Here is a 23,300-nt window from a genome sequence, read left to right as displayed (position 1 = left end):
TTTGTTGCCTGAGCTGGTAAAAACCCTCCATCTCAGATAAAGTCTTGCGTTATTTCTTGGGGATGGCCTCACTATGACCCTATCTACAGCTTTCCACATATCTAGGGACATCGTTATAGAAACTCCCCTGCCTGGCAAATTGATTGAAAGGTAGGGGGAGCTCAATAGTTTTTGCTTGAGGGCTGGCTTCAAACTTGATCCTCCAGATTTGAGACTCCTGAGCAGCTGGACTTACAGACAGGCCTGAGCCACTGACTGATGGTGGGTAATTGGAAATGAGAGTCTCACAGACTTTCCTGCCCAGGCTGGCTTTGAAACTGTGATCCTCAGATCTCTCCCCTCTGGAGTAGCTAAGATTTACAGGCTTGAGCCTCCACCGCCCAGCAGCCCTGGCTCCTCTTAATAACTGGGTGTCCTCCAGTAAATTACTTAATCTGTTTGCATCCAAATCTCCCTATCTGCAAAAATGATAATAATGGCACAGGACCACAACAGACTGTAACAGTTACATGAGATAAGCCTCATTTATTCATGCATACTTTCTACGACATCTCTCCAACATGGCTGCTGTACTCTCATCTACTCCCTGGGGCTGCTGTGCAGAGCTAAAAGGCCCAGCACAGAAAGGCCTGTGCCCCGCCTCCCTCCCTCCAAGCCGGGTGCCCAGTGCTTAGAGTTGTAATCCTAGCTACTCTGGAGGCTGAGATCTGAGGATCAGGATTTGAAGGTCACCTTGGACAGGAAAAGTGCCTGGTGTGATTTAAGTGGTAGAGCACCAGTCTTGAGCAGAAAAGGCCAAGTGAATTCCAGGCCCTGAGTTCAAGCCCCAGTGTGTACACACACACACTCCCCAGCGTTCTGGTGGTGGGCAGACCCAGGTACAGGTGTAACACTGGGATGTGACACAATCCAGGCGGCCCTGACCCCTCTCCATCCCCAGGGAAGGCGCAGGGGGAGTGGGAAGAGGTTGGTGCCAAGCCTGGCACGCGGGGAGGGGGAGTGGGGGGGCGGGCAGGGCTGGTCTGGTGGGAAGAAGAGGAAAACCACCCCGGGGGAAATTGCCCTGTGGTCGGCCCCGGCGCCCACGAGGCGGTATTTATAGACCTCCCCGCCACCCCCCACCCCCGTGGAGTTAACCCTCTCCACCTCGCTGCACGCGCCTGGCTGGGGTCCCACCCCGGATTCCAGCTAGGCGGGCACCAGCGTCGGGGGGGTGGGGTGGCTGGGGACAGGCAGCCTGCACCCGACGCCCCCTCCCCAGCCCCGGGGGTGCAGGCCCCGCCGGGCTGGGGGGCGGGCGCGGCCCAGCGGGCGGACCCAGGCCTGAGCCCCGGACCACCGCCGCTGGCCCAATCGGGCGGTGGGGGCGCCGCCGGGAGCCTTTCCGGCCCGGGATTTCCTCCCGCCCGCCGCCCGCCCCGCCCCTCGGGCTCCAGGCCGCCCCGGTTCCCCATTTCGGCCGGGCCTCGCGGCGGCGGCGGCCACTGGGCTGCGTCCCCCGCGTCCCCGGGAGTCGGCGCGGCGCGGTGAGTGCGTGCGGGGCGGCGCGGGGCCTTTGTCTGCCGGGGCCGGGCGCGTGGCTGGCCCCGGGCGAGGGGGGGGGGGACTTGGAGCTGGCGCGCCCTCCCCGGCGGACCCCCTAGCGCAGGGGGCCCATCCCGGCGCCCCCGCCCCACCGAGGCCCCTCCCCACGGGGCGCCCCCTCCCGCGCCTCCCCTCCCCGGCGAGGGCCCCCTCGGAGGGTCCCCCTTCCCAGAAGGACCCCCTCCACAGGGCCCCATCCCCGCGCCCGTGCCCTCCCCACCGAGGCCCCTCCCCGCGGTGCGCCCCTCCCCGCACCCCCCCCCCGCCGAGGCCCCTCCCTCCCCGCGTGCGCCCCTCCCCGCACCCCGTCCCCGCCGAGGCCCCTCCCTCCCCGCGTGCGCCCCTCCCCGCACCCCGTCCCCGCCGAGGCCCCTCCCTCCCCGCGGTGCGCCCGTCCCCGCCGAGGCCCCGCTCCACGGTGCCCCCTCCCCGCCCCCCAGCCCCCCTCTTCGTGGAGCCCCCGCCCCGAGCTCCCCCCAGTCCCGCCCCAGCTCCGAGCACGCGGAGCTCTGGCTGCCGCTCGGGCTCTAGGGCCCCTCGGGAGCCCGGAGCTCCAGACCCCATTGCACCCCCCACCCCCCCACACCCGCCCGGCCCTTCCCGGGGGCGGAGGAGGGGCTGCGGCGGGTGCGCGTGTGCAGCGGGTTGGCAACCGAGCCGGCTCGGTGTGGACGTTTCTGGAAGGCCGGTGGCGCTTCCGGCCGGGCTGGGGTCGGGGAAGCGGAGCCCCCCCTTTCTCCCCGCTTCCCCCGCCCAGGGCTCCCCAAGCCCGGGGGTCGCTGCGTCCCTGGAGAAGAAAGGGGGGGCGGCTGGGGACGACCACAGCCCACGGGAAGGGGACAGAGTTGGGGGAACCGCTCAGAGGCCCCCCCCAGAAGCGTGGAGCAGTGTGATCTGGGGGTGCCTTCGGGAGATGGGGTCCCGGGGAGGAGGACAGCAGAATCCCAGGGCGGCCGGTGGACTGGGGTGGACTGGGGAGCGCGCTGGCAGCAAGAGGGGGTTCCTTTCTGAGCCAAACCTGCACTAACAAGAAGTGCGTGATGGGTGACTCAGACAGGCCATCTCACGTGGGGAGGGCGTGGGGGGTCGGTGTGCAAATCAACTTCAGACTATTTGTGGGTCCCTCTGTCAAAACCCGGAGCCTGATTTCTATATTCACCCAAGGCCTTAGGTCCTTTTTGTTTTGTGCAAGTGCTGGGGCTCCAAGAACTCCTGGCCTGGACCCCTACCACTTGAGCCACACTTCCATTTCCAGCTTTATGACCATTAATTGGAGATCAGAGTCTCAAAGATTTTCCTGCCTGGGCCGGCTTTGAACCATGATCCTCAGATGGCAGCTTCCTGGAATAACAGGCGTGAGTCACCCAGCTCATGAGAACCCTTATTTAATTGAGTTTCCTTCTCTGATTCCCTCTGGCTTCCCCCCCACACACACACACCAGGAAGTGGGGTGCTAGACCACAAACTTCCTTGTAGCTAGGGGACCTGTAGGCAGACACTGCTGGAGGCACTGAGGTCTGAACCTGTCTCCAGGTGAGGCCTGTCTGAGTGCTGGGTGGGGTGGAGCCTTCGGCTATGAAATGTGGCTCACATTTCTGGTTGTATTTGGGGTGTGTGTGTGCGGCTATCTCGCTGAATGTCAGTGCTAACCATATCAATAGAAGTCTTCAAGCCATCCATCCTTGTGTATCATGGGAGGGCATGGAGCATCTTGAGGTCAGTGACTTTTTTGGTGACTTAGGTGGCAGACTGCCTAAGTGCAAAAAAAAAGAGGGGGATTCTTATAGGGACAAAGCATCCACCTGGATTGTCATTGCCATGAGAGTCTCTGGGCTTCTCTATCCTTCTCTATGCCTTCTCCTGACCACTTCAGGAAGTGTTGTTTGTTTTGTTTGTTGTTTTTGTGGACGTATTGGAGCTTGAACTCGGGTCTGGGTGTTGTCTTTGAGCTTTTACACTGAAGACTAGTGCCCTACCCTTTGAGCCATAGCTCCGCTTCTAGCTTTTTGCTGGTTAACTGCAGGTAAGAGTTTCATAGACTTTCTCCCGGCCCAGGCTGGCTTCCAATGGCAGCCCTCAGATCTCAGCCTCCTAGGGTGGCCAGGCATGAGCCATTGAGGTAGGGGTCCAGTGGGGTCTGCCATCTTGCTGGATGGACAAGGGTCTGTCCTCTTGGTTGGACACAGAAGGTTTGGGCTATTTTCAGAAAAAAACAAAAAGTGGCCTCTGTGTACAGCTCAGCAGGACTGTGGGAGTGGGGTCTGAGTCATGGGTGGAAGGAAGAAGGGAAGGGAGGATGAAGTCACTGCCCTTGAGCTTATCCTCAGAGTGGGTGGTGACTTCCCGTTACTCTCCTTTTCCTATAGGACAAGAGTTGACCAGAAAGCCACCTAGTAAGAAGCAGGGGAGGGGAGGGGACCCAGCCAGGGTCGGGGTGGTGAGAAAGGCTCACTATGGACCCTCCCCAGGGAAAGGACCACACATTCTGATAGACAGCCTTTGCCTACCACTCCTGGCCACACTTGCAAGGGCTTAGATGTTCAGGGTTAGGGGACGGAGCTTCACCTCAGGTAATCGCCATAGCAGTCCTGTGAGCCTAGGTACTCTGCATCAGGCAACATATAGGAAACTGAGGCCCAGGGAGGGAATGTTACCCTCAAAGACACACAGGTAGAAAATGGTGGAGCCACAGGCCTTTTTATTTCCCTGTGTGTGCTGTGTGTGTGTGTGTGTGTGTGTGTGTGTGTGTGTGTGTATTAGTATTAGTGCTTGACCTCTGAACCTGGGCACTGTCCCTGAGCTCCTTTTGCTCACTTGAGCCACTTCCTGCTTTTTCAGTGATTTAATTAGAGGTTAAGAGTCTCACAGACTTTCCTGCCCGGGCTGGCTTTGAACTGTGATCCTCAGATCTCAGCCTCCTGAGTAGCTAGGATTAAAAGTGTGAGGCATGGGTGCCTGGATGCATTACTTTTACAAATAGGAAGAAAAGGGTTACTTTGAGAAAGAGGATTTTTTTTTTTTTTTTGCCAGTCCTGGGCCTTGAATTCAGGGCCTGGGCAGTGTTCTTGAGCTTTCTCAAGACTAGAGCTCTACCACTTGAGCCAAAGCACCATTTCTGGCTTTTTTTCTATGTATGTGGTATTGAGGAATTGAACCCAAGACTTCATGCATGTTAGGCAAGCACTCTACCATTAGGCTAAACCCCCGGCAGGAATTTTTTATTTTTATTTATTTATTTATTGCCAGTCCTGGGCTTGAGCTCAGGGCCTGAGCACTGTCCTTGGACTTTCTCAAGAACAGAGCTCTACCACTTGAGCCTCAGCACCATTTCTGGCTTTTTTCTATGTATGTGGTACCGAGGAATCGAACCCAGGTCTTCATGCATGCGAGGCAAGCACTCTACCACTAGGCCAAACTCCCGGCCCGAATTTTTTTTTTTTTTTTAATAGATGAACTCTATACTTCACAACAAGCTTAACAGTATACATTACCCTTCACAAGAGCTGAAATGTAGAGGAATGGGGAGGCTTGACTTAATGGCTAAGAGTACTGGGGTTGGAATGATGATCAGGATAAACCTACACCCCGAGATCTCCCAAGCAGAATGAACAGCCCTGGAACCGGCTATTGAAAGAGGAGACTGGGTGCTATTTGTGTTTGAAGAATGGTTACTCTGGGCGTCCTGCAGAACATAGACTGCCATATAAAGTTCCTTAGGGGGAGAGGGACAGGAAGAAAAAGGGGAGACTGGTGGAAAGGCTTTGCAATCATCCAGGCAAGAAATGATTGTGACCTGGAATAGCCAGGGAGAAACGCACAGCGAAGATAAGTTAGATATATTCAAGGTCTCCTAGTTTAAATGGAATAAAGGAGAAAAACAAAGAGACCAATCCAACTATTTGGGAAATCTAGAGATTCAGCTAGTTTTCTAGAGCATTTGGGAGGGGGGGTGGATTCCATATCCTCTAGCTTTCACCTCTGCCTCTATTTTTTTTTTTTTGGTTGGTCGTGGGACTTGAACTCAGGGCCTGGGTGCTGTCCCTGAGCTCTTCTGCTTAAGGCTCATCTCCGCCACTTTGAGCCACAGGGCCACTTCCAGTTTTCTGGTGGTTCACTGGAGATAAGAGTCTTGGGGAACTTTCCTGCCCAGGCCGACTTTGAACCATGACCCTCAGATCTCAGCCTCCTGAATAGCTAGGATGACGGGCGTGAGTTACCAGCAAATAGTTTAAAATCAGTTCTTTGATGGTTAATAGCTCACAGCCCAGACTTGATCCTAACACCTTTAGCAAGAAACTCTTTAGTGCTGGCTGAAGGGAGTAAAAAAGCTCAAGGAAGTCTCTGCCCGGGTGTGGCTTGGCTCACAGCCCTTTCCTGACCAATGATAGACTAGGGGTGGGGTGGGGACGGGCTCACAGCCCATCTGAACCAATCAGGTAGACAAGGGGCGTGGCCTGCCTCATAGCCCATTCTTGACTAATCTCAGACTAGAGGTGGGGCAGGAATCCACCAGTGAGTCAGATCTGCTCACAGGTCCATGTCTGAAACTGGACACCCAACCTACGATGGACTGGATTCCAGGTGGAGGGTGCAGAAGGGGGCGCTTTAGGGTACTGAAGGCTAGGGAAAACATGTCAAGACCAGGGCTCAGACTGGGAGAATGGCTTGTCATGTTCTGCTGGGTTAAGAAAGGAACAGATACTGTGGACTGCCCAGTGGTTCCCACCTGTAATCTCAGCTACTCAGGATGCCCAGATCTGAGGATCACGGTTCAATACCAACTCTGGGCAGGAGAAGTCCATGAGACATATTGCCAGGGAACCAGCAAAAAGCTGAAAGTGGAGCACCAAAAGCACAGGGACAACACCCAGACCCTGAATTCAAGCCTCCCAAGACTCACACAACAAAAACCAGTCAATAAGAGGGAATTGAATTGCCTGCCTGGTGAGGCGACGGTTGCCTATTTTAACTGGGTTTGTCCTTCAGCTTGTCTTTGTGCTGAGTGAACTCGCAGGCCATTTGTCTAGGAGAAGCTTCTGGGGCTACTTCAGGAAAGTCTGGAGTAGGAAGTGGCAAGTGTGGGCTATGGCATTCTACTTTTCCAGTGAGAGCACAATCAGTCGGAATCAAGCCAGAGTCCTCAAGTGACCTCTAAGACTTGCCTCATCTCCAGAAGCTTCTCCCAGAATATACCGTGACGTTGGCTGGATCCCTCCTCTGACACCTTTCCTATCCACCCCCTCCACCAGGCAGCCTATGTCCCCCCCACACACCAAATTCATTCTGACCTTGTATAAACCTGGGCCAAAAAAAAAACTGGTCATAGATTAATTATATATTTGTTCCCCTAACGCTTTTTTTTTACCCCCTATATTGTAAAAACAATGCCATTTAAATTATTTATGTCACTTAGCCACATAACCTTGAGCAAGTTATTGAATCCATCTCCCAATTCCCTTCCCTGCTGCATGAAATAATAGTCCCCACGTCATATGATTGTGGGAATGTTTAAATTCATCTGAGTAAACATTTAGCGCTGAGCAAACTTTCAGCAATAATGGCTTTTATTATTGCCCTCTAATGGGAGTAAAACAAATATCCAGGATAACTTCTGAAATGCAGTATTAAACAGGCTTGATTTAAGAAGAACAACATTTGTAGACGTGGTTTTGTGTTTTTGATGCCAGCATTGGGATTTGAACTCAGGGCCTAGGCACTGTCCCTTAGCATTTTTGCTCAAGGCTGGTTGGTACTGTACTATTTGAGTCCCAGTTCCACTTCTGGTCTTTTTGAGCCTCCTGAGCAGCCAAAAGCCGAAGTGTGGTGTAAGAGGTAGAGCACTAGCTAAAGGATAGTACCCAGGCCCTGAATTCAAGCCCATTGCCGGCACAAGAAAGCAGAAGTAGGAATTATTCTTTTCCTAGTCAGGCTTTGATCTTAGGTCTCCCCATTTTATCTTGGGCGCCCTCACTTGGCCTTCTGTTCTAGGCTGCAATCCACTCTTGACTCTCTTCTTCTGGCCCTGCAGTCCCCAGACCCCATCCATCCTGAACACTTCTGGGCTCAAGCAGCAGGAGACAGGATCCAGTTCACATTTGGACACCCCTATTTCAGACTGTGTGCGCGTGCACGCTTTGCATGTGTGTGCATGTGGTTCTGAGCACTAGCAATTTTCAGTGGAGACAGAACAGGAGGGAAAAGGAGAGAGAGAGAGATGACTCCCTAAACGACGTCTTAGTTCCAAAATAGCAGTGACTTACACTGTGAGACTGTCTGGGTGGAGCCAGAATGAATACCAGAGTCCCTCGGGACCCTGTATCTTGCTGCTATGTGGGGACAGGGCTGTGGCTTTTGGCCATGTGGGCTGGGAAAGCCAGGACACAGTTGTGTTCCGGGAGGAGGGAGAGGGTATCACACCCTCCTCCCCCCTACTTTGAGAGCATGACCCAGAAGTTGTACCTGTCAGTTTCCTCTAAAATCCTATTAGCCAGAAAGTAGTCACATGGCCGTGCCCAGCTGCAAGGGAGGCTGGGATTTGTAGTTCTTGGCAGAGAAGAGTGGTTTCTGTCCATCTCTGGGCCTATTCCCTAACAGCTATTTGCCTAAACTTTAAAGATACAGTACATGAAGCTTAAAACACACACAACACAAACAACAAACAGATGACCTGCCACTAACTTCCAGCAAAGTCTTTAGGAGGGAGAATATTGAGCTGTGGGAAGGAAACTCACCTCATTAAGAACTGAACAGCAAAGGGCCATGGATGTGGCTCGCACCTGTAATCCCAGCTTCTTGGGAAGCAGAAACTGGGAAGATTATGGCTCAAAGCTAGCCTAGGCAAGAAAGTTAATGAATGCGCTGGGTGTAGTGGTGTTTGCCTGTCACCTCAGCTATGTGGGAAGCCTAAATCTAAGGATGGCCCTGAATTCAAATACCAGTATTGAAAATAAAATTAAAAATAAACTAAGCACAGCAAAAAACCAGCCGGGAGCCATGGTTCAAGGGATAGAACACCTGTCCCTATCAGCAAAAGGCCTTGTACTCAAAAAACCCAGTGCACCACAAATAAAACAACAATAATAAAAAGGATCACAGTTGGGAAACAGAATCCCAAGCTCTGGTCATACTTTGCCATGAGTCAGAGCTAGGACAGGTTTCCTATAGCTGGAGGAGGAAGAAGAGGAGAAGAAGGAGGAAGGGGAGGCCATAGTGCTCAGGCTTCACCTGGGGAGCTGCTTGTTGTCCTAGGACTCACCTAGGGGCTGCCTTGGGCTCTGAGGTCCTCCAGGTAGCCTTTGCTGCATGTAGAATGCATTCTATAATGAACTGCTTGGCCATCTCGATGCACACTGGGGGAACAGCTTCAGGTACAGCTGGATCCAGAAGCTGCGGTGTCTTTCTGACCCTTCTTACCCTGTTCCTGGGATTAGAAGGAGTAGGGAGTTAGATGATGGGGTGATGCTGCTGCTTAGGCTGGGCATGGCACCTCTGTTGTACATTCTCAGGTCTAGAGCCCCATCACCATGCAGTTATTTTCCTGTATGTGCTGAGACTGAAGCAAAGAGAAAGGGGCAAGAGGCAGTACAGGCTGAATCCAAAGAGGCTCTGCTCTGGCGAGGGCAAAAGAGACAGTGGGCTGTGTGTATTTAGCATGGGGTCTTCATGCACCCAGGTGGCTCAGGGCATTGCCTGTCTATCCAGGTGAGTAGCTTCCTGTTCCAGGCCACCTTTCTGATCCCCCGAGTACCATTTTGCCTGTGAAATGAGCTTTCTCTACCCTGTTCTGTGTCCCTTGGCTCTGAGGTTGGGGTAGAGGCCTCTTGGTGCTGTGAAACTTGTAGCTTGTCTCTGTTCTTGGCTGCCAAGCTAATTCTCTGCAGGGTGGGCCAGGAGGAAGGGCTTCCCAGGTGCATAGCAGCCCAGTGCCCACCCTAAAAGTCCTTCTGAGGGAGGAGCCATGGGCTTTGGAGGAGCCCTAGGGGGCTGGTCTGGAGTGGTGAGCCCACCAACAAGTAGAGCTGTGGTTCAAGTGGTAGAGTGCCACTTAAGCAAAGGAACCTCAGGGACAGCGCCCAGGCTCTGCATTCAAGCCCCAGGACTGGCAGAAATAAAAAACAGAGTGGAACTCCCTGCTCTTCCCCTGTCCCCAGATGCATGAGAGCATGGGCCATGCCCAAGTGAGCTCAGAGAGTGACCCTGGCACGGTGGGCTCAGATGGCTGCGGCTGGGGGAAGCAGGGGAGAGGGGAGAAAGGAAACGTGGAGCCTGGAGGCTCCCCAAGACCTGCTGCTGGGGTTTCCTGTGGCCGCCCCAGCTAGGGCAGGATGGTACAGCTGTGAATGGAGCCTTTATGTCAGCGGGTGGCCAGGCTTGGAGGCTTCCAGATTTGGGACCGGAAGTGTCTGGGAAGGAAAGGAAAAAGAAGGAGGCTGCTGGGAGCTTTCCCACTGCGGAGGCTTGTGGAGAAGAGGAGGAGGGAGGGGACAGGACGCACCCGGTGGTGGAGGGACTCCCTCAGCCCAGCTGCCCGGTGTGGGCACGTGGCATGTGGGAGGGTGCAGCCTGGCTGGGGTCTGCCGGATGGAACCCGGTGCCTGTGGCTGGATCTGGTGCTTTAGATTTAGTTGAAGCTTGCCCAGTGGAAGGGCAAAAAACAAAAAATCAGGCTGGGAGGAGGTAGCATCTCACAGACTTTCCTGACTTTGAACCATGATCTTCAGATCTCAGGCTCCTGAGTAGCTACGATGCCATCAGGGCCCCAGCTCTCTTGCATTTCTGATTGACCTTGGTCACTCGGTGCCAATATGTCTTTCGGCGACTCCACACTGTAGTCTGAGCTCTATCCTCACCCAGCCAAGTGCTCAGCCTTGACCCTGAGCAGAGCAGCTTTGCCTTGCTCTGTACCGGGCCTCCTCCCCCTCACACTTGGGCCAAAATGGTTGGTGGATCCCATCTATTTTCTCCTGCCCTGAGTCCAGCCTCCGGGATGGCTCCTTCCTACCAGCATCTCACCACCAGGGTCTCTCCACAGGAATGCCCTAGGGCTTTGGACAGGAAAACCTCCCACTGGGCAGATGCAGCCATTTCCCCCCCACCCCCCCACCCCCAATGACTGGCTCTGGGAAGGCTGTTTGCAGACAAAGGCCTGGCTTCCTTTTCCTCCATGCAGAAGCAGTGGTCCACAGAGGGAGAGCCCAGCTGTCAGCTGCCTCACAGGAAGATGCGTGGATGGGGGATGTACATGGGCATAGCCCTGGCAATACCAAGCTTCTTTCTGACAGGTGAGCTTGCCCTGATTATCGCTGTGGGAAGATCCAATAGGCAATCTCCTTTATTTTTATTGCATCGGTGCCATTATTTGGGTTTGAACTCAGGCCCCCCACTCCCATTTTTTTTTTCCTTAAGGCTAGCACACCTCTAATGCCTGGATGTTTGCTGGTTAATTAAGATTTTCTTAAAGCTTTGTCTTCCCCAGGCAGAGCTTTGGATCCTCAGATCTTAGCCTCCTGAGTTGCTAGGATTATAGATGTGAGCCATTGATGCCTTTATTTTTCTTAGCCTCCGCTGTCTGGTCTGTAAAGTGGGTATATGAGCACAGAGTGCTTGTATGACTTTGCGGTTTCCCGACCTCACTGTGAATCCCCAGGATCTTTGTGTGTCTCATTTCTTCTGACTATAACTTTCTGCTTCTACCTATTATTCATTCTTGCATGACTCCCAACTCTTAATTTGTCCAAGCCTTTCCTCAAATAACATTTCCTTGGCACGGCTTTCTTGGTTATCCCTCCTGCCCTGACCATGTTCTTCTTTGGTACCTGACATATTGTATGACTGCTTACTTAGCACCTGCCAGCCTCCTGATCAATGGATGGTGGCTTGCTACACAGTCAGGGGTCAGCAGTCATAGTGAACGAATGTGACTTTCCCCATACATGGCACTAATGGGGGTGGTGGGGGAGAACATAGCAAGCTCTGGGCAATGGAGAAAACAGTCAGGTGCCTGGCGCCATCTTGTGGTCAGCCAGAGGTGGTGTGTGTCTGCAATCTTGGGCTGGCAACTTGGGGCTGCAAGGTGGGGAGTCCAGCATTGGGGCTCCAGCAAATTCTGTGTCTGGGGACCGGCTGTTCCCATGACTGGGGCCCATGATCCACCCTCACTGTGGCCGTGGAGCTTGCTTGAGCCCGTGTTACACGTGTGTGCTAGTCCTGGGGCTTGAACTCAAGGCTTTGCTCTTTGGTGCAGCTCTTAGCTCAAGGCTGGTGCCTTACTAGCTGGATCACACCTCCACTTCTGGCATTTGGCTGGTTAATTGTGGAGCTAAGAGTATCATCACCCCTTGGCTCTAATGGTAGCTTCCACCTCCGCCTCCCCTTCCTTCTCCTCATCCTTTTCTCCTTCTTTGTTGTGACTGATGGATGTTTTTCCTCCCATGCTGGGGCCCTCATGCCTTGAGCCACACCCTTGGCCCTCGGTTGCTTTCGTTGTTGTTCCAATAGGGTCTCACACTTTTGTGTAGGACTGTCCTCCCGCCCACCTGGATGGCATATGTGGATGCATCCTTACCCGTATCATCTCAGGCTCACGCCACCCAGGAGGCTGAGATCTGAGAATCAAGGTTCAAAGCCAGGTCAGTCAGGGAAGCCTGTGAGACTCTTGTCTCCACAGCCACCAGGCTCCAGGGCTAAAGTGCTAGTATGGAATGAAAAAGCTCAGGGACAGCGCCAAGGCCCCGAGTTCAAGTCCCAGGACCAGCAGCGCCCACCGCTAGGAACGGGCAGGTGGGCACAGCTGGGACTGGAGGGTGGCCTGTGCGGCCCCGCCCCTTCTGCCCAGGCCCCGCCCCTCCTCGGGCCCCGCCCCTCCTCGGGCCCCGCCCCCCTCAGGCCCCGCCCTCCCGTCTTGTCCCGCCTCCCCCCGTCCCCCAGGAGCCGTGGAGGTCCAGGTCCCGGAAGATCCAGTGGTAGCTCTGGTGGGCACCGATGCCACCCTGCACTGTTCGTTCGCCCCTGAGCCCGGCTTCAGCTTGGCACAACTCAACCTCATCTGGCAGCTGACAGACACCAAACAGCTGGTGCACAGCTTCGCGGAGGGCCGGGACCAGGGCAGCGCCTACGCCAACCGCACGGCGCTCTTCCCGGACCTGCTGGCCCAGGGCAACGCCTCCCTGCAGCTGCGGCGCGTGCGCGTGGCGGACGAGGGCAGCTTCACCTGCTTCGTCAGCATCCGGGACTTCGGCAGCGCCGCCGTCAACCTGCAGGTGGCGGGTGAGCGCCGGCAGGGGGCGCGCTCCCTCCCCTCCCCGCAGCCCCCCCCCCCGCGTCCGACCCCTGACCCCTGACCCCTGACCTCTGCCGCCCTCCAGCCCCCTACTCCAAGCCCAGCATGACCCTGGAGCCCAGCAAGGACCTGCGTCCCGGGGACACGGTGACCATCACCTGCGCCAGCCGCCGGGGCTACCCCGAGGCCGAGGTGGAGTGGCGGGACGGGCGCGGGGCGCCCCTGGCCGGCAACGTGACCACGTCGCAGATGGCGGACGAGCAGGGCCTGTTCGACGTGCGCAGCGTGCTCCGGGTGGTGCTGGGCCCCGACGGCGCCTACAGCTGCCGCGTGCGGAACCTGGTGCTGCGGCAGGACGCGCACGGCTCCGTCACCATCGCAGGTGGGCGGGGGGGAGCGGGGGGGCGGGGGGGGAGCAGGGGGGAGCAGGGGGGGAGCAGGGGCGGCGGGGGCCACAGTCCCCGTTAAATCCGTCCCCGCCTGCCATCCCCGAATCACCAGCAGAGAGAAACAAGGGAGACCCCACCCCCCAAACAATGGAGACCCCCCACCTCCCCAATGGACTCCCACCCCCCAAACAATGGAGACCCCCAAACAATGGAGACCTCCCACCCCCCAAACAATGGAGACCCCACCCCCCAACAATGGAGATCTCCTATCTCCCCCAAACAATGGAGACCCCCCACCTCCCCAATGGACTCCCACCCCCCAAACAATGGAGACCCCCAAACAATGGAGACCTCCCACCCCCCAAACAATGGAGACCCCACCCCCCAACAATGGAGATCTCCCATCTCCCCCAAACAATGGAGACCCCCCACCTCCCCAATGGACTCCCACCCCCCAAACAATGGAGACCCCCAAACAATGGAGACCTCCCACCCCCCAAACAATGGAGACCCCACCCCCTAACAATGGAGATCCCCCATCTCCCCCAAACAATAGAGACCCCCCACCTCCCCAATGGACTCCCACCCCCAAACAATAAAGACCCCCCAAACAATGGAGATCCCCCACCCCCCAAACAATGGAGACTCCCCATCTCCCCCAAACAATGGAGACCCCACCCCCCAACAATGGAGACCCCCCATCTCCCCAATGGACTCCCACCCCCCAAACAATAGAGACACCCCTAACAATGGAGACCCCATCCCCCCAAACAATGGAGACCCCCCATCCCCCCAAACAATGGAGACCCCACCCCCAAACAATGGAGACCCCCACCCCCCAACAATGGAGACCCCCACCTCCCAAACAATGGAGACCCCCCAAACAATGGAGACCCCCACCCCCCAAACAATGGAACACCCCCCCAACAATGGAGACCCCACCCCCCCAAACAATGGAGACCCCCACCCCCCCAAACAATGGAGACTCCCCAAACAATGGAGACCCCCACCCCCCCAAACAATGGAGACTCCCCAAACAATGGAGACCCCCACCCCCCAACAATGGAGACCCCCCAAACAATGGAGACCCCCACCCCCCAAACAATGGAACACCACCCCCCCAAACAATGGAGACCACCCCCCTCAGACCAGAGGCTGGGTATGGTGGCATGCACCACCAGTCCTCAAGCAGCAGACAGGGGGAGCACAGTCCGGGCATATTATACAAGAGGAGGAGGAGGAGGAAGAGGAAGAAGGAAGACGCATCAGCTATCTCAAAAATAATGAGTGCAGGCCAGCCGAGGTAACTCCCGGCTGTCACCCTAGCTACTCAAGGAGGCGGAGCTCTGAGGAGCACGGTTCAAAGCCAGCCCAGGCAGGAAAGTCTGTGAGACTCTCAGTGAATCACCAAAAAACCAAAGCCACACAACGAAAAAACCACACAAGTGGAGCTCTGGCTCAAGTGGTTAAGTGCCAGCCTTGAGTGAAAGAGCTGAGACCCTGAGTCGAAGCCATGTGAAAGGACTGCTTCCTGCCTGCCCGGCACAAGGCTCTGAGTTCAATCCCTCCTGCTCTCAGGTCTTCCCGACTCCCTTCATCTCCTTCCATCCTGTTTGGCTTCTTATGCAGAGTTGGAATCTATCTGAACCTGTGGGCAGGAGTTGTGGGGTGGCCCCAAGGCTTGATGGGGGTGTGGGTCGGGGCACTTACCTGAGTGGTTTGAAGGGGGTCTGTGGCACCATCTGTCTGTGCAGGGCCCCTAGGCAGAGCAGAGCCTCTTCTCTAGTGGGGTGTCTGTCTCCTCTTCCCTCCCCTGGGCCAAGCTCCTACCTCCTCAGTGCAGCTTGGCCCAGGCAGCCCAGTGGGTCAGTGGTCATCTCTGCTGCCCTCTTGGGGTCCACACATCAGATGGCAGCCACCCATGGGGTGACATCTTAAGTGTTGGTTTTCAAGTCCTAGCTAAGCATGGCTGGGCTGTGCTTGTGTGCCAGGGTATGACAAGAGCTCATGTCTAACTTCCGGCCTTGCATTCAAGCCCAGATACTTACACACACACACACACACACACACACACACACACACACACACACACACACACTCACACTCACATACTCACATTAAAAGGGGTTTTCCTCACACCAGTGCTGCTAAGTTCAGTTCACAGATGAGAAAACGGAGGGCAGAGAGAGGAAGGGGCTTTCTCTAGACCACGGGTTAGATGGTGGCTCTGAATCTTTTCGAGATCAGTCACCTTTTTGAAAATTAGACGAGTAACAGAGGAAACAGATTATATATCACTTGAATGGGGATTGAGGGCCTCTCTAAACTCGTCTGTGGGGTCTGTGAACCTTGCCTCTCAACTCTAGAGCCAGCAGAATGAACCAGGATCAGAATCCACCTTTGGAATAGGCATCGGTGGCTCATGCCTATAATCCTAACTACTCAGGAGGATGAGATCTAAGGGTCACGGTTCAAAGCCAGCCCAGGTGGGAAAGGCCATGACACTCTTCTGTGGCTCAAGTGATAGGCAACTAGCCTTGAGTTGTCAAAAGCTCAGGGACTTTGCCCAGGCCCTGAATTCAAGCCCCAGCACTGACACTAAAATAAGGCAGGGACTCTCAGCTTAATTTTCCTCCTGACCTTCTAGTCAGCTGTGTGCACTTTCGTTCCAGCAGGCTTGGCCTGCTTTGGAGCTGTTGGCCTGTATTTTTGCTTCAAGCAAGCGGCCCTGGGCCTCATGCAGAATTCTGGGAGTTGGACTTTGAGTCCTGCAGCCTGGCTCTCCCACGTGAGTGTGCCACGGCCTGGCTTTCCATGGAAAAGGTTTCTGGAGCAAGAGAATTGGGTGTGGAGCCTGGGGGCTGGGGGTCTGAGCCCAGCTCACTCTGTCTTTTGCTAGTGGGAAGAGAGAAGGGCTGCGTTTCAGGCACCCCAACCAGTGTAGGGGCAAATATTTAGAGACATCTTCTCTTTTAGTATTTCTGACATTTTGTTCCTTTCCTCTGTTGCCAGGCTTCCCCTCACCCCCTTTTTCTGGGTGGTGCAAGGGATTAAATTCCAGACTTCATGCTTTCTAGGCAAATGCCTCACCACTTGAGCTGCCCCTCCAGCCCCTTTTGGTATTGGGAATTTTTAGAGCAGGGTCTTCCTTAATGCCTGGGCATGCCTGGACTGTGATCCTCCTTCTCATGCTTCTGGGTGTCCGTGGGGGTGACTGTGCCCAGTCATTGCTGGAGACGGCGTCTCACAAACTTCTTTATGCCCAGGTTAACTTTGATCTCCTGACCTCTTCCCCTCAACTAACTGGGACCACAGGCGTGAGCTGCTGTGCTGGGCCCCTGTGGGGTTCTTATGTGGAGGACAGAAGTCAGCCACTGCCCTGCTCTCCAGCTCCTCGGCAAACTGTGCCTTTGCTTGCAATATCTAGAGCAGTGGTTTTGCCAGCCATGCCTGGCAAACTTCCTACACAGCGCCTGTGTCAGGGTCTCCGCAGCTGTTGCTAGAAGTCCCCTTCTGGCTTTGTGTCTCTCACGCTCTGGTTCAGAGGACAAAAAAAGGCCATATTCTTCGTTCTGTTGGTTCTCCAAGGCCTCACCCTGCATGGGCACTGCTCTGCTCTGGTGACTTTATCCAGGCCCCTGCTGATCTCAGCCCAAGCATGGACCTCTCAGCCTCTCCCTTGACAGGAGATAGCTAATAGGAGGGGACCCTGTGCTTCATGGGAATACTTCCCCATGAACGTTCCCCCCCCCACCCCTCCCTTCCTCCCAGACCTCCAGGGATCCTTGGAGAAACTCAGCCCCTAATGCATTCCAGGGCCCTCTACTGTACACAGAGCTAAGCACGTGCTTCCTGTAAAACTAGAGGACAGCCAAGTGCCAGTGGCTCACACCTGTAATTCCAGCTACTCGGGAGGCTGAGATCTGAGGATTGTTGAGTTCGAAGCTAGCCAAGGTAGACAAATCTGAGAGCCTCTTGTGTTCAGTTAACCTGCAAAAAAGCAGAGAGTGGAAGTGTGGCTCAAGTAATAGAGTATAAGAAAAGCCAAGAAAGACCATGAAGCCCCAAGTTCAAGCCTCTGTGCTGGCATGTGCACACACACACAACCCGAGTGTGAAGATTAACATCAGCTCACAGGCTCTACAAAATCACACGCCAGTGGCCAGAAGTTTGGCCTAGTGGTAGAGTGCTTGCCTAGCATGCATGAAGACCTGGGTTTGATTCCTGTAGAAAAAGCCAGAAGTGGTGCCGTGGCTCAAGTAGTAGAGCTCTGGTTATGGAGATCCTTGACCCTATTCTGGAATAACAGGAGCGTCATCCTGAAGTCAGCAAGAGCCTGTAGAAGGATCTAGATTCTTGTTCTTCCACAGATGTGGCAGGCCAGCCCCATCCACATGAGGGAGTCGAGGTTGGATGGGAAGCAGCAGGGTTGCTTGAGTGGGGCTCTGCTGGGGGCGGGGTGGTGTCTGGCAGGGGCTGTCCTCAGGGCCAGGTCCCCAATCTCATTTTTCCTCCTCTCCTTCCCAGGGCAACCCATGGCTTTCCCCCCTGAGGCTCTGTGGGTGACAGTGGGGCTGTCAGTCTGTCTGGTGGCACTACTGGTGGCCTTGGCCTTTGTGTGCTGGAGAAAGATCAAGCAGAGGTGTGAAGAGGAGAGCACAGGTGAGTGTGCGCATGCACTGTGCCCGTCTTGTCCATTTTCTGCAGCTATAAGGCAAAACCCGAGAATGGATAATGCACGGCAATGGACTGGCTCTTGAGTAATTGCTTGGGTGAACCAGTAAGATCTGCTTGTTTGTGTGCAAGTGCAAAAGTAGTGTCACGCGTGTGTGTGTGTGTGTGTGTGTGTGTGTGTGTGTGTATGTGGGCCTGGAAAGGAAGCTGCGGGTTGCCAAGCTTCAGTGACTTTCTTGTCTCTGGAAAGAGAATGTCTACCCCTGAGCTGCTGCTATTTGCTGGGCTGAGTGTCATTCTTGAGTGAACGTTGGTGATTGGTGGAAAGGGTGTCTGCCTCTGAGCTGCTGCTGTTGGCTAGTCTGAGTGTCAGTCTTGGGTGGATATTGGTGATTGGTGGGGGGGGCGTGGACAGTAGAGGGTGGTACAAGGGAAGTCAGAGACCTGAGAGAAGATGGGTAACTGAGATGGGAGGATAATTAGCCATCAGAAAGGAGAGAGATTGGGTCACTTGTAAGGTAGGTGAGTGCCAGCTCTATGTATGGCAGGGTGGGTCATAGAAAGCTAGATAGGCTGTTAAAAGGACATGTGGACAGATGGAAGGATGGTGTGAATATGGAAGGTTGGTGATTGGCTGGTTTGGGTAAGGTAATATGGGTGGATGAGAGGAAGGCCAGGAAGAAGGTCCTGGGAAATCCAGACTGGAAGTCCTCTCCCTCTTAAGTTCAGCTCTTCTCTGCTCTGAAACCCCTACCTTGCATTCAGCATGTGGACCACAGGTCAGGCTTGCTCAGGCCTCAGGCCAGGGGAAGTGCGAAGGAGAGCTATAGAAGGTTTCCATTCACTCTGAGCTGTTCTCTCCTAGGAGTTGAGGACCAGGATGTGGACGGAGAGGGATCCAAGACAGGTGACCATGAACCCGGAGGTGCTCTCCCCTGGGCTAGGGAGAAAGAGGCAGGAGCTGGAGGGGCTTGAATGAAACATGTTCTCCGACCAAGGCCTCTGTCCCAGGGCTTCTTCTATTTCCTCGAAGCTCCCTCCCCTACCCCCCACAGCCCACCAGAGCCTCCTGAGAACCTCAGCTTGATCCCCAGGGCCAAAGCCACCTAAGTCAGCCAGCACTGTGCAGGGTGTGGAGAGGGTGGGGACAGGGTCTCATCGTTACTGAGGGGCCCTTGGCAAGCCCCCGTTCCTCTCTGGTCTGTTTCCTCGTGTGGAAAATGGGTACAACCAGGCTGGAAGTGAACAGCGATGTGCTTTTCAAAGGGCCTGGTGTCATGGGGATGGGGCTTAGCCTGGGGTGGCACTGAGTTCTTGGAGGCTGGGAGCAGCTTATTTCTTGTTCCAGCTGAGCTATTTGGGGCTGTCCTTCTCTGTTGCATCCAGGAAGGCCAGGAGATGGACACTGAGGACTGCTATACATTGAACCCGTTATTTCTCCACCTTGGCTGGGCTCTGGTGGCTCGTGCCTATAATCCTAGCTACTCGGGAGGCTCAGATTTGAGGATCCTGGTTCGAGAGACATTTACCTCCAATTAACTAGCAAAACAAAAATTTCTCCCTGTGTGGCCAGCAGGCGTGGAGACAGTCCTAAGACCAGGCCGAGGGACAGGTGTCCTTAGAGGAGGGGACAAGGGTGGGCTGGACATCAGGTCACTTCCTGTCCACATGAGGCCCCTGGGGACACCTGCAGCTGTTCCTTCAACTTCCTTCATGCAGTGGGGTTCAGGACACCCCAGATCTTCAGCTCACTTGAGGACAGGTGGCTATCTCCATTCTACAGATGCAGAGCAGGGTCAGGACTTAGGACGGCAGCCCGGGACCCCTCCCCTGTGCCCCTCCCTCCTGCCCCCAAGCTCTGCCCACCCTCATCCTCCCTTCTCCACCCGTTCCCCATCCTCTCCCCACCTTCACTGACCCATATGCTTTTCTGATTTGCAGCCCTGCGGCCTCTGAAGCACAAGGAAAGCAAAGAAGGTAGAGACAGGAGGGGTGCACGTTTGTGTGTCTGTGTATTGGGCGGCAGGGAGGTACTCACCACCTTTTCACTGGTCTCCCCACTCTGTCTCTTCCCCACTAGGGACGTGGCTGAGGGCTGAGTAACCCAGATCCCAGCTGCAGACTGGTCTCAAGTAGGACCAGGGCTTCTCTAGGGCTCTGCCTCGCCCCCTCCCCTCCACAGTTGCTCGGTTTTTTTTTTTATTGTTTTTGTTTTTTTTTTTTCTCCTTTTTTCGGTCATGAAGCTTGAACTCAGGACCTGGGCACTGTCCCTGAGCTCTTTTGCTCAAGGCTAGTGCTCTACCACCTAGAGCCACAGCACCATTTCCAGTTTGGTGGTGGTTTCATTGGAGACAAGCATCTCATACACTTTTCTTCCCTCGGCTGGCTCTGAACGGCGAGCCTCATGTCTCAGCCTCCTGTGTAGCTAGGATTTACAGGCGTGAGCCACTGGGGCCCCATCTTTTTTTTTTTTTTTTTTTTTCCCCTGCCAATGCTAGAGTTTGAGCGAAGTGAGTTGCGTGGTTCTAAACCACAGGAGCACCAAAGAGAAGAGCGGGTCGATGGAGACACAGCCTCAGCATGGTGCCTAAAGAGAATTATTAGACAACGTGGTGGGAAGGCCAGGTGATGGCTGCTCACACCTCTCATCCCAGATACTCAGGAGGCTGAGAGCTGAAGTTCCAAGTTTGAAGCCCGCACAGGCAGGCAGGAAAGTCCATGAGACTCTTAGCTCCAGTGAACTGCCAAAAGGCCAGAAATGGAGCTGCGGCTCAAGTGGTAGCGGATTAGTCTGGAGCACAAAACTAAGGGACAGTGCCCAGACACTGAGTTCAAGGTCAAGTAGTGGCACAAGGGGAGAAAAAAAAGGAAAGCGGGGGCCGGGAGTTTGGCCTAGTGGTAGAGTGCTTGCCTAGCATACATGAAGACCTGGGTTCGATTCCTCAGTACCACATACATAGAAAATAGCCAGAAGTGGTGCTGGCTGAGGCTCAAGTGGTAGAGCTCTAGCCTTGAGAAAGTCCAAGGACAGTGCTCAGGCCCTGAGCTCAAGCCCAGGACAGGCAAAAAAAAAAAAAAAAAAAAAAAAAGGAAAGCAAGAAAATGGCTGGAAGGCTGAGGCAGTATGACTTCCCAGGGAATCACGCTGAAGCTGGGGACAGGGAGAGGCAGGGTAGGGGTCGGGGCACACAGCTGCCCTGGCCAATGGAGAAAGAAGCCTATCTTCCTCCTCATGCAGACAAGCTGGAGGAAGGGTGTGGGAGGAGACCTGGGGAGAGGAGGGTAGGGATGGAGCCTGGCCTGGGAAGAAAGGACTCAGGTGTCTGGATTTCTGGCAGAGTCTCCAAAGTCCAACTCCTTTTTTTTTTTCTTTCCACCACGAAATACAGATGATGGACCAGAAATCGCTTGACCAGGGAGCTTCTGTCCCTACCTGGGTGTTCTTACCTGCTGGCTGCACTGGGGGGAGATCCCAGTGTAACACCCCCACCCCAGCCCCCAACAGAAGGGCTCTGCACTGGCTGCCGTGGCCAGTCTCCGAAGAAGGCGGTACACAGACCACCCGCAGCCTGATTTCTGAAAGGGACACGATTCTCAGAGTCAGCCTGCTGCCTTATACCTCTGCGATGGTACAGGAACCAGCCGCTGCCTTATTTCTTATGGACACAATACACTTCCCCCTGTAGCCCATTTCCTTGTCCCACGTGAGCTAGCAGAACGCCGCCCCCCATGTTCACACTAACCCTCTGCCTGAGTTTCACAAAGAGGCTGCGCAGAGAGACGCCCGAGCGGCTTCTGTCTTCAGCGTCCTGTCCCCTTGACCTAGGGGTGATCCACCTCTTGAGTTGAGGCGCTGTGTCTCCTGCCTCCGGGCCGCAGGCACAGGGGCATCACTGCCCTTGGCCACACGTGCTGGACCGAGTGTCAGCCGGCCCCCCTGGATCTCCCTGCCTGCCCACCCCGTGGGAACCAGTGTTGGTCCCTGCTTCTCTGAGGGTCTGCAGAGGGTGTCCTGGCTATCAGCCTTGACCTTCATGGGTTTTTTATTTTTTAACCTTTTTCTTTTGGTGCCAGGAGTGGGACTTAACTCGGGCCTCATGCTCTCACTTGGCTTTTTCCACTCTACCACTTAAGCCACGCCTCCACCCCCGGAGATACACTGATTTTCCTGCCTTGGTTGGCTTCGAACCATGTTCTTTAGAGCTCAGTCTCCCGAGTATCCAGGATGATATATATACCTGGGCGCTGGCGGCCAGTTCCCCCCACCCCCTAACCTCTGGAGCCTTTGATCTACTAACAGTGTGTATTAAACAGTGATTGACCGGCCAGCACTGTGTGGGGGGCCCTGCATGAAGCTCTCAGTTGCAGATCCTGCCTGGATCCCTCCTGGGCCCACAGCTTGTGGAATACCTCACGTCCACCCCACCTGTGCCCCTGTGGTGGATCCTAGGGTAAAGACAGAATCCTGGAGAGAAAGGCCCAGCCCCTGCCACAACCAGGATCTGTGCCAGGCCAGGATCTGTGCTCACTGGAGCCCAGGGCTGGGCATCTCCCAGAGGCTTCGTGATCACCCACCATTGGTGCTATTGTGGGCGTGGCTGGTTGCCTGCCTTGTCTCCCCAGCCCCAGCGTCTGGTAGACGAGACCGTGTTCTACTGTCTCTTCATGGCATCTTCTCTACCCTGGGGCTGTGGAAGATGTGAGCATTTCTAATTTAAATGTGGATTCTGTGTACTGGGGCGGGGGGTGGGGGCTTGTTGGGAGAAATAAATGCCTTTGTCAGAAGCTTTTTCTTTGAGTAATGGGAAGGGGTGAGATAGGCGTGGTAGGAAGGAACCTCTGTTGGGCCTTTGTGGTAGGGGATGCTGGGGTCTCCATGGCCCCCGTGGGTTCCTGGGAGGGAAACTTGGCTAGTTAACCAGAAGGCCAGGCTCCTGCTCACGGGGTGGGTGCTCCTGTTCATGGATAGTCCCCTGATTTCTTGGCCTCAGGAGATAAGCCCTAGCTGTGTGGAAGGCCTTCACTAGGCTCCCCCCCTTACAGAGGGGAAGCTGGGGTTCTGGAAGTTCCAGACACCAGGACGGGACTTTGTGCTTGATCCTGAACCTGTGGAGGGTCAGTCCAGGCGCTGCTACTGCCCTGCCTTCTGGAATGGACGTTCTCCCTTTTCCTCTGTGTGTGTGTGTATGCTAGGACTTGAACTCAGGACCTGGACTCTGTCCCTTAGCTTTTTCTGCTCATGGGTGGCCCCTATAGTCCGAAGGCCTGCACTGACCACCTGTCCTTACGCTGAGCATAGGCTGTGTTTTACATAGGCTATGTCCTCTATGAACCTCAAGCCCTGTCCCCCCTGCCTGGTGGCAATAGAGCTTTC

The 23,300-nt window shown here is 55.1% G+C and overlaps 1 protein-coding gene across 2 annotated transcripts; it reads left to right on the top strand.

The window, feature by feature from the left end:
• The first annotated feature begins 1,432 nt into the window (after window positions 1-1,432).
• Window positions 1,433-22,693, top strand: Cd276 (CD276 molecule). 2 transcript variants are annotated; one of them, XM_090321466.1, is made up of 8 exons: window positions 1,433-1,526; window positions 10,754-10,865; window positions 12,511-12,849; window positions 12,948-13,244; window positions 17,779-17,913; window positions 18,791-18,832; window positions 19,867-19,902; window positions 21,316-22,693. In XM_090321466.1, exons 2-8 carry the CDS (start codon window positions 10,805-10,807, stop codon window positions 21,336-21,338), a joined length of 933 nt encoding a protein of 310 aa, XP_090177592.1. In that variant the 5' UTR covers window positions 1,433-1,526; window positions 10,754-10,804; the 3' UTR covers window positions 21,339-22,693. The 2 variants fall into 2 exon arrangements, with proteins under 2 accessions (XP_090177592.1, XP_090177591.1); XM_090321465.1 differs by lacking the exon at window positions 1,433-1,526 and adding an exon at window positions 2,341-2,939.
• The last annotated feature ends 607 nt before the right edge of the window (window positions 22,694-23,300 follow it).

This window comes from Megascapheus bottae, chromosome 30, assembly GCF_031878675.1.
Source record: "Megascapheus bottae isolate mThoBot1 chromosome 30, mThoBot2.hap1, whole genome shotgun sequence".
NCBI classification, from domain to species: Eukaryota; Metazoa; Chordata; class Mammalia; order Rodentia; family Geomyidae; genus Megascapheus; species Megascapheus bottae.
The sequence above is the reverse complement of the archived record's forward strand: the minus strand, read 5'-3'. Positions and strand labels throughout refer to the sequence as shown.

What these genes read in the sequence shown, in the direction of transcription:
- Cd276 (XM_090321465.1), top strand. Translation starts at nt 2,904, where the DNA reads ATGATCCTCAGATGGCAGCTTCCTGGAATAACAGGC. An exon ending in CGGCTCCGTCACCATCGCAG is followed by an intron (nt 13,245 to 17,778) that starts GTGGGCGGGGGG and finishes TCTCCTTCCCAG; the next exon opens with GGCAACCCATGGCTTTCCCC. An exon ending in GCACAAGGAAAGCAAAGAAG is followed by an intron (nt 19,903 to 21,315) that starts GTAGAGACAGGA and finishes CACGAAATACAG; the next exon opens with ATGATGGACCAGAAATCGCT.